This window comes from Callionymus lyra, chromosome 10 (genome assembly GCF_982586985.1).
Source record: "Callionymus lyra chromosome 10, fCalLyr1.hap1.1, whole genome shotgun sequence".
Classification (NCBI taxonomy): Eukaryota; Metazoa; Chordata; class Actinopteri; order Syngnathiformes; family Callionymidae; genus Callionymus; species Callionymus lyra.
The window spans coordinates 15,627,570-15,646,543 of NC_141827.1; the positions used below are offsets into that span (position 1 = coordinate 15,627,570).

Consider the following 18,974-nt stretch of genomic DNA (forward strand, 5'->3'; position numbering starts at 1 on the left):
TTAATATAAATGATCTAAGAATGCACGAAACTTGCTAATACAGCATGAAGTCACTTGATTGTCAATAATCTTTGAATTGATTTTGTCAAAAAAGAAAAAACAACATTATATTTTATATTTCCAGTCGACTTATGAGCAAAACTTGTTGGTGTGCTATAAAGACACACAGTTTATATATTTTCATGATGTATTTGAAGGAGATAACTGACTAAAAACATGCTCAAAACGAGGGTTGACAAATACATTTTAAAATGAAGGCCTAAGGGGTGAACTGACAGCTGACCTTGGATCCAGTGACATAGAAGTCTTTTAATGAAAGATCTACAAGTGTCCCTGGTGACCGCTAGAGAGTTTGAAAAAATGTCTTCATGATATTCATGTCAATTCTGCACAAGGCCTGTGTGCGTCACATTTGTTGTGAGTCTCTACATGGAAGTATATCAGGATATTTAAAGTTGAATTTCAAATGTTGACTTTTTTTTTTATCATTGAAATCTCTTTTTTTTTAATAAATGAATTGAACAATGTGTATATAAAAGGTTGGTTTTTTTTTATTGAATAATTGAATTCAATAAATTGTATATTTTTTTAATAATTTAGTTTAAAACACATTCGAATATTCTTATTCTAATCGTTCAAAAATGTTCTTTTTTCATTGAAAGCTTTTTTAATTCAATATAAAAATGTTGGTATAATAGTGTCAAAACAACATTTTAATGTAGTATTCCAAAGATGACCTTCTTTTTTTTTTAATTAAGTAAATATTGGAATAAACCGACTAAATAAATAAACAATAAAAATAAAAATAAAAGTAGTCCTGGCAACACTGTGTGTTTATTAAGCTGCAGGTTCACAACATCTATCTACCTCTGCTTTCTATTGACATCCTTGTTATGAACACGATCCTTTTTTATTTGTTCAGGCTTTTCCTTGATTTTCTAGAACTCCTGTTGTGTTATCAGTTTTATCTTGATCTTTAAAGTATATACTTTATTGAATATTGTTTTGATTATTTAAGCGCCTGGTCTGGAAAAGCGCTATACAAATAAAAATTACTTACTTACTTACTTACTATCAAACTCTGTCCGTAATAAAAACAAATTCAACCTTTTGATATACAAATGATTCAATTATTGAAAAAAATAACTGTAAAATTCGATATATATTCCGATGGCACTGATATACTTCCACACTTGTAGCTGCTTCTGCTTCTCTTGTCGTACATTTACTCCCATCATCGTTCTTCATTCAACATCTTCACGTGGAATGAACACAGTGACCCCTCGTTTGTCTTTATCAGCTGTGGATGCCGTCGTCTTCCTGTCTGTGCCTCCTCTGCCGCTCTTTTGTCCCACGTTTGTCTCCAAAGGAAGTGGATCTTCCTGATGGGCTTTTATTTCAAATGTCTCACACTCTTGATATGTCATGTGTCAAACCCCCTACAGGACGACGACCCGACAACGGCGTCAAAGAAGGCCGGTAAAGGACGACCATCGTCCGGACGCGAGAGGAACGCGGACCCTTCGTCCGCCTCCTCCTCCTCCTCCTCCTCTTCCTCCTCCAACTCGGCGTCGGCGGAGAAGCAGAGGCTGGAGGCCCGCAAGCGACTCCTGGCCGCCAAGAAGGCCGCCTCGTTCCGCCAGAACTCTGCCACGGAGAGCGGCGACAGCAGCGTCGAGATCTACGTCCCCGAGGCCCAGACGCGCCTCTGAAGGGACGATCGGGTGAAAGCGTCGACAACCGGGGGAAGAAGGAGAGACTTTTTTTTTGCCATGCTAATGTGTGTGAGGTGAGGTGAGGCGGCGGGGGAGGAAAAGGGGTGGGAGAGACCTGGCCACGGATTCCACCACACTCCCAGTTATTGTTTGAAAAATATTTAAGTAGACCACGCCATGACGGGATGTTTTCTTAAGATCACCGCTAGATGTTACTGACCAATCGATTATATCCTGAAGACTCTTATTTAAGACTGTTTCGCTCAAATCTCAGCTCTAGTAATGACGGTGCCGCGGCGTCCTTCTCTCCCCAGGTTTAGTGGCCATTTTGTAGCTCCACATCACCGACGCCACATGTACGACGTCTTCCTTCGTGTACTTATGATTTCCTGCCGACTCGGCTGAAGCTGCTGTGGACTTACGAGAGCCTGGTGTGTCTCGAGATATTTTTTATTGAAAAGCACAAACCCCGACATGTGACCAATGAGCTGAGAGCGATTCAGGAAAGTTTGCGTGAGCGATGGAAAAACACACTTGTTAAGCTTGAGTTGATTATTTATTTAGAAATCATGACACGTCCGTTGTGTTTTAAGTGCTTCTAGTTTGCAGGATGACACTGTGATATTGTTCATTGTCTGAACATGCTTTTCTCTCTGTCCTTGGGTCACACACACGACGAAATAACTTTTCTTTTTTTTTTTTGTTGAGCTAGAGGCGTATTATTTAATTAAAGTATACAAACTAGCCGTTGTGTCCAGTCGTGTAACTTTGCTTCCCGGGGAATGACCACAAAACCACTTCCTCTTCCTAATCTGAGACATTTTTCTGCAATATTTTCCCACCTCAGGCTTAAAAATCTTATCAAGATTATGTTTTTATTGTGATGGGTCCATTTTTTATATTATCCGGTCACAGACAAGATTTATTTAATTTATATAAAAACAGTTCTGTTGTAAAATGTCTGTGTTACAAATGATAGTGTTCTTTTTTAATTGAGATTTAGATTGAAAGTTTGTATTTATCATGTCTTATCCAGTTGTTTCACTTACCAAAAGCAAATCTATCAATCAAGTGCGGCCCGGGGGCCATTTGCGGCCCTCCTTCAGTTTGAATGTGGCCCACAGTCTGCATTATAAAATAGTAGAATGAAAGACACCTTTTTTTTTAATGATAAGATTAAAGCAAAACATGAAAACAGTTAAAGTTACGGGTAAAAGGTACTCCGATTCTGTGATGTTTCAAGTAAGATAACTCTTGCTATGATGTCAAAGTTCACATTCAGCCCCTGCTAGTTTTCCCCCTTATCAAGTTTTGCCTTCCTCGAATAAAGCTTGGACGCCCCTGCCTTAACGCTACAGTTACAGTAACAAAATATACATTCTTTTAGCAGTTTATCTATTTATATTCCGCTACTGGATGGTACTCTTAGGTTTAGTAGTCAAATTGTGTGGGAACTTGTCAGCTTGAGACCTTGGCTTCTGCAAAGATCTGAGAGTTGTTATCTGCTATGTCAAATGTAATCTAAGATACATATTAAGTATCTTAGATTACTTACATATTTTAAGTAAGTAAGAAATAGTCAGCGCCTTTCTAGACCAGGGTCACAAAGCGCTTTAACAGTAAAAAAAACAATATACAGTTACTTCTCGTTTAGACTATTGTAACAGTTTATTTTCAAGAAGGAGATGTCACGCTTGCAGTTAATACAAAACTCTGCAGCAAAAATTCTGACTCGCTCTAGTAGAAGAACTCACATTTCTCCGATCCTTAAAACTCTTCACTGGCTTCCAGTTTCTTTCAGGATCAATTTTAAAATTCTGGTTCTTACTTTCAGATCTATTCATGGTCAGACTCCTCCTTACATCAGTGATCTGATCCAGCCTTACACCCCAGCTCGGGCTCTGAGGTCTGTGGATCAAAATCTACTGATGGTTTCTGAACACGCTTCTGGACCAGAGGAGAGAAATCCTTCCAGGCTGTTCATCTCCATCTGTGTTTGATGGATCTACTGACTCCTTAAAGAAACATCTTAAGACATTTTTATTTGTGCAGACTTTTCTCCTGGAACTCCTGTGTTTGTCTTATGTTAAAAAATAAACTAAATTAGTAAGATCAGAAATGTAATGAAATTAAAGTTGGTAAATACATTTTAAAAGTAAGTTATTATTTTACATGGGACTTTCCAAACATGCTGAATTGCATACATGATGTTGTTAAAAAATGACAATTAAGAAGTGTAGATCTATATTTAGATTGACATTTGGACATGCATTATGTTTCTCTCCTCTCTTGTCCTGTAAACACTAAAATACACAATCATGTCTACATTTGTATACTGCTTTATATATATAGATTCTGTATTATTGAGCATCTCTGTATAAAAATAAATAACACAGTTTCTTGGTTTTCAGAAACACGATTCCTCTCACACAAATGTATGTTTGTCCCAACAAAATAATATGTTCAAAAATGTTTTAAACAAATTACTTCATAAAGGAATATCTGTTTATTTGATCATATTTATGTCTCCTTTATCTATTACGTTTTGTTAAAGGTAATTTTCTGATAACATTATTTTTTTATATAACTTCCTCTCTCTTTGCGCTTAATGGAGTCTACTGACTCCTTTAAGAAACATCTTAAGACATTTTTATTTGTTCAGGCTTTTCCTTGATTTTCTGGAACTCCTGTTGTGTTATCAGTTCTATCTTGATCTTTAAAGTATATACTTTATTGAATATTGTTTTGATTGTTTAAGCGCTTTGTGACCCTGGTCTGGAAAAGCGCTATACAAATAAAAATTACTTACTTACTTACTTACTTTATTGCTAATTTAATATGTTTATTTGGATCTCTTATCACATCAAATCCTGCTCTTCATTACCTGTCATTTGACGTTTAGTGAAAACCTCTTTAAACTACCGCTGAAAGTCTCGCTAACTTTGACCCCCAAAAAAATGCACTCTGTGGGGGGTTCCCATTGGCAAATCCCCCAAATGACCACTATTCTCTTTCCTCTTTAACATGAGCTTTTACTCTTGATGGCCGTCCTTTGTCTGCTGTTGTGTTTGTCTGGGGGAAGAGGCTGCTGGGGGGTCAGCGGACCCGTCCTCGGCCCTGTTCCTCATTCATGTGTTTGGGCCGAGGAGCGTCGTTAGCACCTTCAGTCATTCAAATGTCGGCGCTGATTGGATTTCTAACTGCCGGAGAGAGGAGCTCGCTGTCTGATGGCCCGACACTTTTCTGACACGTTGAAACAACCGTGTGATCCATGGACACCAGACTCAAATGGACCCGGGTTGTCCCTTCGTTTCATGTCATCTGGATTAATTACAAGAGGCCAGATAAGGATGCTGGAGACACAAGCAGCTGTGAAAACCAATACTTACTCCAGTGGTCAGATCATTCAGACGTCCAAACAAGGTTACTGCTCAATACACACCCCTTGCCATTAAACCCTCTGTTCCTGAGCTGTCCACTATACTCACAGTTTTTTTGGGGTGTCCATTATTTTTTAGTTGACTTATTTTGCTGCCATCAATCACAACTTTTCACAAGTTTAGACTCATGAGCTTTGCCTGTCATTTCAATTCCAGACTTAAAATGTGTGTTTATTATTTAGAATGTATTTTATTCATCATAAAAAAAACACAGTGTCATCAACTTCATATGGATGTTTCCGTCTCTTCATTTAACCATGTGAAAGTTCCGGATAATAAAAACAGAATCAACCGAAAAAAGATAATCTCTACATTTTTCGAATTTAATTTTCTTTGTAAACTTCTTGATTTTAAAAGCCCTCCTCAGGTCTGTTCCAGTGAGGGACACCTCAAAACACCCCCCGACTCCCATCGGGTCATCCAAGCTAAGACATGTACAAAAACAACCTCATTAGCACGTCTGCTTTGTTGCTTGAGAGTCGTGGCTTGAACCTGGGAGGAGAGTCGGGGGCAGAAACTGTCCTCTCGTGTCAGACTGCAGACTGTATGCAGCACAGAACCGTCGTGTCAAAGAACAAAGTTCAAAGTGGGATGAGAAAGGAGGATGTGTCGAGAATAATTAAAGGTTTTGACCTTTGATTTATATATAAAAAAAGGGTAGTCCCTGTAACAGTCGGATCAAAATGAAGATTTTATATATAGCAACAAATAAACATGTAAACTGAGTGTCAAGAGTTGTCAATATGACAAGACAAAACATTTTATTAGAGTTTAACTGCATTAAAAGTCCATCAAGTTAGGTTTTTAAATAGAAAGATTTTTTTTTTAAGTTTACAGTAAATTATTTGAGTTGTAAAATATAGCACAGTTGTTGTGTGGGTTGATATCGTATGTTTATGAAGTTTATATAGATTCAAAATGTGTCAATATTACTTTAATTTACACAGGAAGTTTTGAGTTAACAGCAGACAAAACAGAATTATTCTTGTAATAAATCACAAACTTGGAAAAAAGGAAAAAATGTTGGTTTGTCAACCAAACTGGATCTTTCTAAAGGATTCATAGATGTAGTGATATCTGAAGCACTTTTATATATGCATGTTTATAGTTTTATCTTGATCTTTAAAATATATACTTTATTGAATATTGTTTTGATTGTTTAAGCGCTTTGTGATCCTGGTCTAGAAAAGTGCTATACAAATAAAAATTACTTACTTACTTACTTACTTACTTACTTACTTACATGAGAACCCTGAATATAAACATTAAATCAATAATACTGAAATAAATGGCTTAGAATTGATTTTATAAAGGAGAATAAACATCATAAAAAAAGGACATTTAAATAATAGGTTTGGTGTTTAAACTGAATTTATAAATGTAAATATCGTAAAATTACAAGAAAACGTTACATTTAATCATTTTAAGTCAGGTGTAGAGCTTAAATCTTTGCAGGTACATTTTATATTGAGAAGGTTTTTGCGAGATTTTAAATAGATTCTAAAAAAAAATACAAATAAAGAAAAGATATAGAAAATGCCTACATTTGCATTGTTTAATCATATTTTTAAATGTCCATGTAAATTCTTTTGGTCTAAATGAGCAAATTGCATGTCACTTCTTAATTTAAACTCAAATATTTTGACTATTTCACACGTTAAAACAATTGTTTACAGGATTAACGTCGTGTATCCTGTCCTATTAGAGCATACGTGTTTATTCGGTTGATCGCCATCAGCCGTTTAAACTAACCGTGATTTTTTGACTGCGACTTATTTTGAATGAAAAACCTTCTCCCGTCAGTCACCGCAGCCCACATCGCCCGTTCAAGCCACCCGATTGGTCGAGCGCCGTCAAAGAAGCTGGACGCGGCGCTCCCATTGGCCAACGGTCGTGTCGGAGGAAGGGGGGCGGGACTTGAGCGTCTAGCGACTGTCAAGATTGGCACAGACTGTCCGCTGCGTGCAGGTAAAAGGAAGAAACGACAAGCCGTGAAAAACACATTCATCTTTGGACTGATGTGACGGACTGGGATGGCGTACAACTGACGAGAAGGGAGAATTTTTTTTAAATTTTTTTGGTGACGCCAGCGTTGACCGGCGCGACTTGAACGCAGCACCTTGAGAAGAAAGTGTCGTTGTGTCAACGGCGGCCAACTTGGACAGCTGCGCGTTTTCCTGGCGACCATCAACAAAGAATGAAGTCGCTCAAACGAGGTGAGCGTTTTTTCCTTTTCTCCCGCTCATATCTGTTGCTTCTTAGTCTGGTATGTGGCGACGCAAATGCAGCGCGTGTGTTCCGCGGCTATAGCTAGTTATGTGTTCGGAGGCAGGCATGGTGTCCATCTGGCGGAGAGACATGCGGGGAGACGAGGCTCCTTTGTTGTGGCTTCAAAAAACGCCGAGTGCTCTCGGAGTTTTTCGGCAACACTCGTTGAAGTGAGTTCGGAAAAAAAGTTGTGAGGATGTTGGAGCCGTTGTTTTTTTGTTTTTGTTGTTGCTGCTTTTGCAAGACAAACTTTTTTTTTTTGTGATTTAAATCAAAACCCATCAAAGAGGCTTAAAAAGCTTTTTTTTCCCCACATGGATTTGGTGAAGTCCAGCAAGTACATTGGAGGATGTTGTAAACAAAAAGTGACAGCCTGACGTGCACGCTGCTGCTGCTGTGATGTCACTATGATGGGTTTTTTTTTTACTAGCAACTCTTCTGCCATATGTACATTTCCCCTTTGTGATCATTTTTTTTAACACATGTGAAGGTGGCATCAACTTATTAGCATTTAAATTGGAGACGCCATGTTGACATTTACATGCCTCTCTGCAACAAGCTGAGAGTGAGACATTTACATTTGCATCAAAAGGATGCTGAATTGAATGAGATGTTCTCAACTTCTTCCCCCCATTTTTTTTTGAATTCCATCTCGACATCAGAAGATGTCAGACAGATGTTAGGTAAGAATTATTAATTTCATGGTATTGTATCATAGCTTTCCTCTATTAGAAGTTATTTCATGTTAAATATTTTATTGAGCTTAATTCTAGATGACGGCAGTCATTACGTCCTCAGTGGGGAGAAACAATAACATCCACAGAGACCCTGACAATAACTGAGGACAGAAGGATACAGTTAACCCCAACATATTTTATAGATGGTCTTAAAACACAAGCAGTCACTAACAAAGTCATGCGGTCTGTAAATTCTCCAACACCATCAAGTACTCAGGTAATACTATATATATACCCGAGTACTTGATGATATTTTATATATATATAGATATATCTATATCATTGTTCATACTTTAGAATATATCTTGTGGTGGCTCCTGTAACGTATCCCCAGATTTTGCCCTCCTCTTTCTTATGGTTATACATAATCTTTATCCATTGATAAGTAATATTTAGGTGCCGCAGAATACCTGCCTCTGAGCTTGATTCTGTTTTTCTATGAGTTATTTACCACTAATGTGCCACCACAAAAAAAAATCCTATGTTGTGTCAACGACACTGGCAATAAAAGTTTATTAAGTATTTACAAGTGTAGAAATTAATTACATATCAATTAAACTAAAGATTATTTACTATGAAAAAAAGATTGACAGAATGAATTGATCACGGGCAGCTAAAGTTGCAACGAGGAAGATTCTTCCCATCAACACCCCCAACTTCACCTTCATTGTGCAAGAATGTTGAATTTCAAAAGATGTTGCTAACTGCTCCTGCAGTCCTGGCTTTACTGGCATGAGGTGAAAATGGCCTTCTTTGCATGGTCAATGGATTCCTGGGCCACCGGCTACTGTGATGTTGATATGCACACAATCTCCTTTGTGAAGACAAGCGCTGCCCCAGGGGTCAGGTTTCATCCTGCCCTGGCAGAAAGACATTTACTGCATTCTGTGGCCCACCCCTGGAATCATGCATGCTCCATTTTGTAAGGAGATTCCCTTTGGTGGTGGACCTGGCTATGAAAAGAAGCTTGTCATGGATGCGACTTCAAAATCCAATACCAAAATGTTGTTGACACTTGGGTCACTCTGGCTTTTGTTTGTTTTGATTTAGTCTTTCCTCTCTTCTTGTTTTTGTTCTTGAGTTAGTTTGTGGCTTCAAACCTCCAGCAACACCTGGACTGATGTATCTCTATCTCTGGCAGCTCTAGAAGACCAACGCCGGCCGGAGCAAGGGACCTCCTCGGCTATGTCTGACAGCGACGAAGGTAACTCGGTCTGCGGAAAGCGCCGCCGCCGCGGTAACCTGCCCAAGGAAGCCGTTCAGATTCTGCGGAGCTGGTTGTACAAGCATCGCTTCAACGCTTACCCATCTGAGCAGGAGAAGCTCAGTCTGTCTGGACAGACCAAACTGTCTGTGCTGCAGGTAAACATTCTCCCTTCTGCTCAACATATCTATAACGAGTGTTTCTTACGAACTGTTCCCTTTTTCACTTTTCCTATCCTAATTTCGTTGCAATAACATCATGTTAGGATAATGTCACTATTATCCATTTTTGTGTGACCCAGATTCCCTTTAAGAATGGATTACTTTGACACCATTCCACACCATTTTACATGAAATAATGTCAATTTAAGATTCGGAAATTCTAGGGTTGTCCCCAATTGCTATAGTTGTATTAATCTAATCACACACATTCTTGTAGTTTGGTAACCTTGGTGACTGCAGCTAACAGAATGGACTCGCTAAGCATTTTTTCAGTTTCAATTGGTATTCTCAAAAAAAGACAAAAATGCAAAGAAAAGACGAACATTTTTTAATTTGCCTGCTTGATACCTTGGCTGCTGCAATGGCCTTAACATGGAAGGTGAATTTTCAAACGATATGACTGACGGAAATCATTAATGGACAGAAAATGGCACATATTTCCATAGGGGTTCTTGCACTCCGTTATAATTGTGTATACATTGTTCTCTCTGCAGATTTGTAACTGGTTCATCAATGCTCGTCGCCGCCTCCTTCCCAGTTTGTTGCGAAAAGACGGGAAAGACCCTACGAAATTCACGATATCTCGCAAGCTCGGTACCAAGACAGAAGGCCCCGGAGAGGGAGCCCCTCTTAGCCCCTCAGGGATCAATCGGCAGTCTGTCATACGCTCAGCTCCGACGCTGGACCTCACGATGTTGGGGAACACGGCCACTGCAATCCTGACGGGAGCTGGCTACCCCGGAAAGGAAGCCACTGTCCAGGCGCTGATGAGGCTGGACACGCACGCCCTACTCCTGGAGGCGGAAGAGCGGGTGGCTACAGGTGCCAGGACCACCATGGCCGCCAGTCCCACCGGTGGTCTCTTCAACACGCCTCCCCCGACGCCCCCGGACCTGTACCCCAGCCATGACTTCAGCGACTTCCACTTGTTGGTGGACGCCGCTCTGCAAAGGGCAGCAGAGATGGAGAACCAGAACCGATTGATCAAGAGGAAATCTACCGAGGCGGAAAAGATGGAACACACAAGGGCGGATCGCGGCAGTGGACCCACGCCTCCTCCAGATGACAAGCAACATGTGATGGATTCCTGCAGAGCTCAGGCGCTGATGGAAAATGCGATGGCTGCCGCCTCCCCTGCGGTCTCACGATCGACTCCAGTCCTGGTCCCTGCTCCCGTGCCAATGCCAAAAGTCATCTGGAGCCCGGCCGTGATGCCTCCCCACGCTGCCACCCCACACCAACCCGCGTCAACCGTGCACCTGCCTCCTTTAGACACCATTCCCGTGTCCAAACCCGTAGTCGCCTCGCATTCGGATGCCGTATCACAGGTAGCCAACGGCAACCCCGCGAGAACCCCGGTCCTCATCTCCGTCAACACGTCGCCGCTATCTAACGCGACCCAGATCTCCACCCCTACGGTCACATTTGTCCCCGTCAATCCCTCGGAGACGGTGACCACTTTCACGGTCACAACCCGAGGACCCCCCGTTTACCTGCCCTTCCGTTCGCCCTCCATGATGCCAGTCACCCTGCCCTCACCCGTGTCTCCTCCTCCCTCACTCACCACTTCGCTCTCATCAACCCCAAATTTGTCGCCTCTGCTGACCGCACCAGAGCAGAGGAGGAGCGCTCCGGTATTGTCCACCGTGTGGAACATGGTCCACGCCGACACCAGGCAACCCACCTCGCTTCAAGTCGTCAACGCTCCGGTCGCAACGGCATGGGAACCAAAACACTCAGTGAGTGAAGCTGTCAACTAGTTGCAAGGTGCTTAACCCCCCTCCCACGCCCAGGTGCATGATGGGATGAAAGCTGGACAATAATGTAAATAGGAAACATGTTTTATCTTGTGATTCTGTGCCTGCAGCTCGACGGTATCGACGCGAACTGAGGCATAAGGGCCAAACTCTTTCATGGATTTTTTTATTGTTTATAAGAAGGAAAAAAAAAGTTAAAGGAACAAATCCCAAATATATTTTCTTTATTGTTGCTGTTTCAGATCCACTTCTGTTTTTTAAGAAAGAAGTAGCCTTTAATTTGAGCTTCAGAGCGCCGCCAGCAAGTTCTGTAGCCGCGCTGGTTCAGAACGTATTGGGAGGCAAACAATCAATCCTGTTCATGGTGTGCAATACATTTTTGTTGTGACTAAGTTGGGCAAAAATAATATTGACTGTACTTTACCTCTTCTTCTTCTTCTGCTTGTACCAGTTGCTAAGAAAAAAAAATTGGGACCATTTTCAATTTTTCATAGATCAGTATTTTTATGGCTATTTTCTGAGATGCTAATACACTCAATTGTTACGACGTGAAGCAGGGATTGTTCAAAGACAATGTAGAAGTATGAATGTAGTAGTTGCAATCAATCACTGGTTGTTACAAACGCACTGGGTTGATGGCATCACCACTCCAAAGTACCTGATGACGATGATGATGCACCTTTTTTGCAGGAAACTATGTTTATCTTTGGTCAAAGTATTTCAAGGGGTGTCAGTTCACTCCTGTAGCAGTGTTTCTCTCCTTCTGGTCAGTGCTTCAGAGAATAGATTTTATTCAAACCCTTCGCATAGTTGTCGTTTCCGTGAAACTGGCCGAGCACAATTGAGAGATGAATCTTCCAAGTTTACCAGCCTGAGCCGTCTTCTGTTTTTCTTTTGTCTGGATGGATCAACTTAAACGTTCATTTTTTTTTTTTTTTTAGCTACATGTTCTGAAAGTCTATTTGTGTGTTTCTTAATAGATTATACCTCATTTACATGTTTACAACCATTTCAGACAATTTAAGTATTTTTATGGTTCATTGTTCAACTACCGCAGCAACAGAAGTTGATTTTATACATGTTTTATCAGTTTTAGGACATTCACGTTTGTAAATATTTTGTTCTTTTTTTTGTTGTTGTAGCGGCATATTTATCTCAAACTGTGTTCTTCGTCTACAACCAAGTGGATTAGTTACTGACTTTAGCAGTGTGACCAGCTGCTGTGCCTTAAACCTTAGACTGAGGGATGATGTCCCATTTTAAAATTCGACAACCTCTCAATAGTCTGTGCAATATATGCCTTAAAGTGTGTTTGTATCAGCATTTCAAAGGAATAAACTTTTTTCACAAATTTTCTGGGCAAATCTGTTTTATTCATGTTTTTATTGAGTCCTGTGCCTCTTTTGAGCTTGAGTTATAGTGATCGTAGCGATGGGTTGATGAAACTTCATGAAACAACTGATGCTGTACCGTGATGCAGTTTAAAAGGCCACTAGATAGAACTTTATTGTTTTTTCAATAAGCACACAGCAATACAGACAATAGATTCTTAAGAACAAGAAGTTCCTATAAAGAGAAAGTACAAGATGACACATTCTAAGTCTAAAGATAAAGAACATAGATCAAAGACAAAGGATACAAAGATTAACATAGAATGTCATGATACTTTATACTTTCGCTCCACTCCTGCCCCCAAACTCAGAATTAAACAATCTAATAGCACGAGGAATGAATAAGTCCCTGAGTCTATTAGTGTTGCATCTGGGGAGGAGCATTCATGCTTCTCTGCGACACTGATGACAGTGTTCAGAGGATGACTGTCATCATCCATGATGGACAGTAGTTTGTTCAGTGATCTCCTCTCAGCAACTGTCACCAGTGAGTCCAGCTTCAACCACAGAACCAGCCCTCCTGATCAACCTGTCCAACCTGTTGACACTCCTCTTGGACACATTTCCACCCCAACACACCACAGCATAAAACAGGACACTGGCCACCACAGACTGGTAGAACATGCAGAGGAGCTTCCTGCAGATGTTAAATGATCGGAGCCTCCTCAGAAAGTACAGTCTACTCTGAACTTTATTATACACATGGTCTGTGTTTCAGGACCAGTTTACTGTCCAGCCACACGCCGAGGTACTTATAGTTGTCAACTATCTCCACCTCGTCGCCTCTGATGGACACTGGACGTGAATTTGTCCTGTTTGTCTCATAAACCCATCACTAGTTTGCAGTCTTGCTCATTGGCAGATTTATCTCCTTTCTCATCCTCGATGAGGCAGATGTCATTGATATCTGTCCTCAATTCTTCCTATCTTAACTTGCTTACTAGAAGCTGGTGATCCACTGACAGAAGACTCACCTTTGATTACTGGATCTGTGGGAGGATGGTGTTTAATTGGAGTCACAAAAACTTCTTGCATTGGCCACCACTCTTTCAGAGAAAAAAAGTGACTTCCTCTTGTCTGGGTTTTACATTAACATTGATATTTTGGGAGTTTAAGACACAAATAAAGTTGTCATTTTTCAACATTTTTTTAATCATCTGCCAACTTTGTAACATTGTGTAATCAGCTGTGTCAAAAACAACATCATTGGTTTTATTTAAGAATATTTTTGTCACCTTCATGATCTTGGAGAAAATATTAAGAATATATTTTATTTTATGAATTTTTTCATGCTAGCATTTAGTTTGTCCAATTCTGAGTTATACATTCTTCGGTACCGTGTTCATCTGATGATGACCCAGAATCATCTTGCTTTGTGATTTATGCAATTTATCTTAATATTTAGTGTATACTTACTTACTTACTTACTTACTTAATACTGCATTCATCCATAGAGAAATCTCTCAGAGAAATTCAAAATGTGGTGCAGTATAAGAATATTTTCAAATGTGCTCTTTAGTGTCAAAGTGTTCTTCAACTCCTAAAGATTCCATCTGACATGGAGACAAAGCAGTATGTGATCACAGCCATGGTATCTTCCCGTTAAATATGATTCAACAGTGCAAAAGGAGACTGGCTCTTGTCAGATGCAAATATATTTGTTTATTTTGAAAAGTATAACACAGTTAAATGGCTTTATAGGAAACTGTCAAATGAACATATAAACTGCCATATTATTATAAAACAAACAGAAAGTCAACACGTTTGCAAAGAAATCCTGCACAACAATCCCGACCCTTTCACAAAAATCACACGACCAATGGTTTACTGTTTAATTTAGCTTTAGGATTAAAGACAAATGTGATTGTCAACAAGACTGAATTTGAATTTCCTTCAGGCTTAACTTCATCAGGCCTGCCGGTCCAAAGCTGCCAGTTCTGTCGCACACTTCACTGATGATGCAAGTTGAAAAGCGTGTAATAGAACATTTCTGTGAATCTTTAAATTCTCCTGACTTTCACGACCAAACAATAATCACTCGAAGACACTCTCTTGCTCAATATGGACACCTACTCATGCTTCCAAAGAGAACTGGGTTTTCAAGGGGATGGAGTTCTATTCGTCGTCTTTGTCTTTGGCGCCGTGTTTGAGGATGCGGGTGAACTCGGCGTAGTTGAAGTTGCCTTTCTTATCAATTGGAGCTTCACGGAAGAGCTCGTCCACTTCTTCGTCTGTGAAGCGATCCCCCATGGTGGTCAGAAGCTCTCGCAGGTGGTCCTCGTGGATCACACCTGTGACAGGACAGCGGATGAACATCCAAGTCATGCATACATGATATTTATCACTTGATAAAAGTACGTATTTTAAGTCATCCACTAGTTTATCTCCTCTGTATCCTGTGACTTCTGTTTCTTAATCTTGTCCCAGTGTTGCTTTGATCTGTTAAAGGTTTTGGTCTAAAACTTGTGTTTCTGCATATTCTTCGTCAAAACCCAATCAGGCCCAGGACTTCTTTTATCATCTACCACATAGAAACCATAGAAATAAGTATAATCAAGGCAAAAAACAGTTTCAAATATGAACAATGATACGTATTAAACAAACGTTTTCCTTTATATCTGTTTTGACATCCTGTTATTATATTTGAAGGGAAATGTAAATACTAGTACAGTACCTCTACTACTCTGCTTGTATTCCATATTACTATAAACATAAAATGAGCAATAACCGTAAAAGGAAGGTACTTTTTTAAATTGTCATTTTATTAAAACTGAAGCCCAGTAAATAAATACTCTATAAACTAAAAACCAAATGATGACATGTCATTAACAATCATAGAATCCTAATAAATCAATTAATATTAAATAATAGTTTAAAAAAAAGGAACACACAAAAAAACTGGACAAAATACATCTTAATTCTCATGATGAATAAATTATGGACAAAAAAACACGAAAATGGATGGTTAAAGAAAAAAAGAACAGCAGTTAACCAATTATTATTATTATTATTTTTTTTAAAACCGCTTGGATGTTCAAAGACAGAGCTGACATGTACTTGATTAATGTTTGAAAAAGTGTTATTATTTAAATATTATATTTATATGTATTATATTTATTTAAAATATTTAATATCTGGGGACTTTTTTGAATTACAAAGTTGTTGTGTTTTTTTACATTTATCAAGTTTACTTGAAAAAAAGTTAAAACACATTAATTGATATGTGTTATAGTGGTTCTGCACTTTTATTATAAATTAGAATTTAACATTTTTCATTTTATTTTTGTTATTTCTAATTCTAACTAATTTTTTTAATGAATTGTCGGGGTGCAGTGGGAGCACACGAAACAACCACCAAATTTACACTCAATGTTGATGTACCTTTAATGCAATTTAAAAGGACAGAATACACAAGAGGCCTGTGTTTCGATGCAATGAACAAACGCCCCACTAGGCTTCACTGTAAACTCACATAAACAAGTGTTAGACAAGCGTTTCCTACTGTAATCACACTCACCGGATCCTTCCTCATCAAAGCAGGCGAAGGCGTTTCGAATGACGTCCTCTGGGTCGGTTCCATTCAGCCTCTCTCCAAACATGGTGAGGAACATGGTGAAGTTAATGGGACCAGGAGCTTCACTCATCATCCCCTCCAGGTACTCGTCCGAGGGGTTCTTACCTGGCAGCGTGGAGAACATCATTTCAGTTTCAATGAAGAAGTGAGAGAAGATTTAAATAACGTTTACCCAAAGAGGCCAGCATGTCGTGCAGATCCTCCTTGTCTATGAATCCATCTCGGTTCTGGTCAATCATGTTGAAGGCTTCTTTGAACTCCTGGATCTGAGACTGATCGAACATGGCAAAGACGTTGGACGTGGCCCTCTGTGGGCGCTTCTTGGTGGTCTTCCCCTTTGCTCGTTTGCTCGACATGGTGGCGGTTGGATCGGTCGACCTGTCGGCATCGAAATGGGTCGGTTATAAGACCGAGAACATCTTCTTACAGACAAACTTTCACATCAAAACCTGGGTCAGATTCTGGACCATCCTACAATCTTAATTGTTTACAGAAGAGGAAGCACTGAGACTGTGCATACCTCTGCCAAGAAGCACAGCATACTATTAGATTCAAGGCCCACTATATCACTTGGTTGGAACAATAGCATTCTAAACTTTTTGCAGCTCCAACAACTTTAATTAAAGCACTTTTTTAAGAATACACAACATATTTTGTCACCATTGTCACATGAAAGATCGCTACAAGACAAACAGGTCAACACAGTAACCTCCTTGGCAGAAGTAACTATGATGGTCACCACAGGTTTAACACTTTACCGTTGTGTTTAGTTTGCTACAAACCATTGTGCAAAAAATAAACTGCAACTATTAAGGTCTGAGGTATTGCAAAAATATTTGGGTGGTATTAATACTTTATCATACAGGAGACAAATTGCAGTATCAATACTTTTTTGAGTTTGAATACTTTTAAAAACCTTATACATTTTATTTTACAGTCTAAAGAAAATAGTAAAGTGATAAGAACATTTTTAAATTAAATCTGATTCTGATGTTCCATAATTCAACAAGAATCAAACCCTGAAAATAATTGATATCCTAAATCATAAAAGAAACTTCACTCACATTCTAAAATTCTGCCTTTATTATTCAGGATCTGCCTCCTGAACACTACAGATCCATCATTTTCCCCCTGCTGAGCCGCGCTCAGTTCAGAACAATGCGATGTGTGTGAAAATGACATGTCGCCACCATTGAGCTCCGCACCAGAATTAGACCCGTCGTTCAAGTATAATCTGAGGGGATTTGTCAGGCGGGGGAACATGTCTTGTTGTTGTGTTGCTCTTATTATGTCATTGACATGACTCGGTTAAACGGGAATGGCTGATGACTCATGTTGACGCTAATATGGGCACATAGAGGGGGATTGTATCCACGGCTGGATCAAAATGTTGTTTTGTTTTTTAATTAAAATGTAAAGCGTATTCATTATATTGACTGTAAAGTGAGATAAATAAAGTCAAGGAGTCAAAACAAGGACAGAAGTGACATGATTAATCATTATTGATTGATGATTCTAAACGGGGAGATGGAAATGTTTAGTTGACTCTATGTAGTAAACATCTGAGTACACTAAGTTTCTGGGAGGAATAAAGTAGGTTACTGGTTACAATGGTTAATAACACACACACACACATACAAACCCTCACACACACTGACACACATACATGTCAGTACGCACTGCTCTCCCTTGTGTTTGATGAAACAAATGTTTATCTTCCACTCAGGAAGGTGACGAATATATCTATCGGTTCTGATCAATAATCAATTGTATTCTATCGAAATGACGGGTCCTGGTCATGGACAGTGAAGGGATCCTGGAAGAGTTTCTGTCACAAACAGCACAGAATGTAGCCCTTCTGTGCCGTCCTCTGGTAACAAAGCAACACTGTCCTCCTGCTTCACACACACATAAACACACACACACACACACACACTTGAAACACTCTCGTCACTCACTCATTTTCTGGGGTCTGGAAATTAAAGAGTGTTAAATGGATCAGAACATGGAGTGTGTCAGAGAAAGATGTGATCAGGTCAGTGGCGTTAATGGTCCACAATGATGAGGACACATCTACACACAGTGTCCAGTCAGAGCAGTGAGCAACTGTACAACAATTTGAACAAATGGTCAAAGCCTTTTTTTTTCTTTTTCCTCTTATCTCTTTAGATCCACCAGCAGCTGGACGTTAATCGTATCTGTCTGTCATTCCCAACCCTGTCAGTCACATGGACACCATGATTCTACAGCCCTAGAGTCAAAGAGATTCACACTCACCTCCACTGAAGACAAGAGATGTAAAAGGCCTTTTGTCAGCTTCCAACACAGCAGTGAGAGGAAGGCAGGCAGTCCCACCGAAAGTTTGTTTAAAGAATCCGACTCCCGGTAGATCCCTCCCCCTACCACCCCGTCCAATGAAGAGGGGCGGCCCGTCTCGCACAAAGCCATCCCAGGCCAGGCCACTTCTCCATACAAGGCAAAAGAATGCACAGACTGCAGCCTGCAACTTCCACGGACTGTGCCTGGATGTTTGGGGAAAAGGCTGAAATGACAGGAACTACGATAAGGCTGCCTTATTTAGGGAACCGTTCCTAAACATTCAGAGCTGCCGGGCTGTTTTTTAAAGAGGGAGGGAGTGAGATGTGAGGAGATGCAGAACATTGTGGA

General features: G+C 39.9%; 3 protein-coding genes across 4 annotated transcripts in view; 2 read left to right on the forward strand and 1 right to left on the reverse strand.

Annotated features, from left to right (window-relative positions):
• Positions 1-2,461, forward strand: part of dlgap4b (discs, large (Drosophila) homolog-associated protein 4b) — a 103,924-nt gene extending 101,463 nt beyond the window's left edge. For both annotated transcript variants that reach the window (XM_087800407.1, XM_087800406.1), the window contains one exon: positions 1,446-2,461. In XM_087800407.1, coding sequence (XP_087656533.1) covers positions 1,446-1,712 — 267 coding nt within the window. In that variant the 3' untranslated portion in view covers positions 1,713-2,461. The remainder of the gene's footprint in view (positions 1-1,445) is intronic.
• Positions 2,462-7,101: 4,640 nt separating this feature from the next.
• Positions 7,102-12,681, forward strand: tgif2 (TGFB-induced factor homeobox 2). The gene is made up of 3 exons (XM_087800572.1): positions 7,102-7,371; positions 9,302-9,522; positions 10,080-12,681. The coding sequence occupies exons 1-3, from the start codon at positions 7,353-7,355 to the stop codon at positions 11,343-11,345; spliced, it is 1,506 nt and encodes a 501-aa protein (XP_087656698.1). The 5' UTR covers positions 7,102-7,352; the 3' UTR covers positions 11,346-12,681.
• A 1,689-nt stretch (positions 12,682-14,370) lies between these two features.
• Positions 14,371-18,718, reverse strand: myl9b (myosin, light chain 9b, regulatory). Its single transcript, XM_087800229.1, has 4 exons — positions 18,585-18,718; positions 16,480-16,685; positions 16,251-16,412; positions 14,371-15,024 (listed from the first exon to the last, which is right to left on the reverse strand). Exons 2-4 carry the CDS (start codon positions 16,661-16,663, stop codon positions 14,849-14,851), a joined length of 522 nt encoding a protein of 173 aa, XP_087656355.1. The 5' UTR covers positions 16,664-16,685; positions 18,585-18,718; the 3' UTR covers positions 14,371-14,848.
• Between the last annotated feature and the right edge of the window lie 256 nt (positions 18,719-18,974).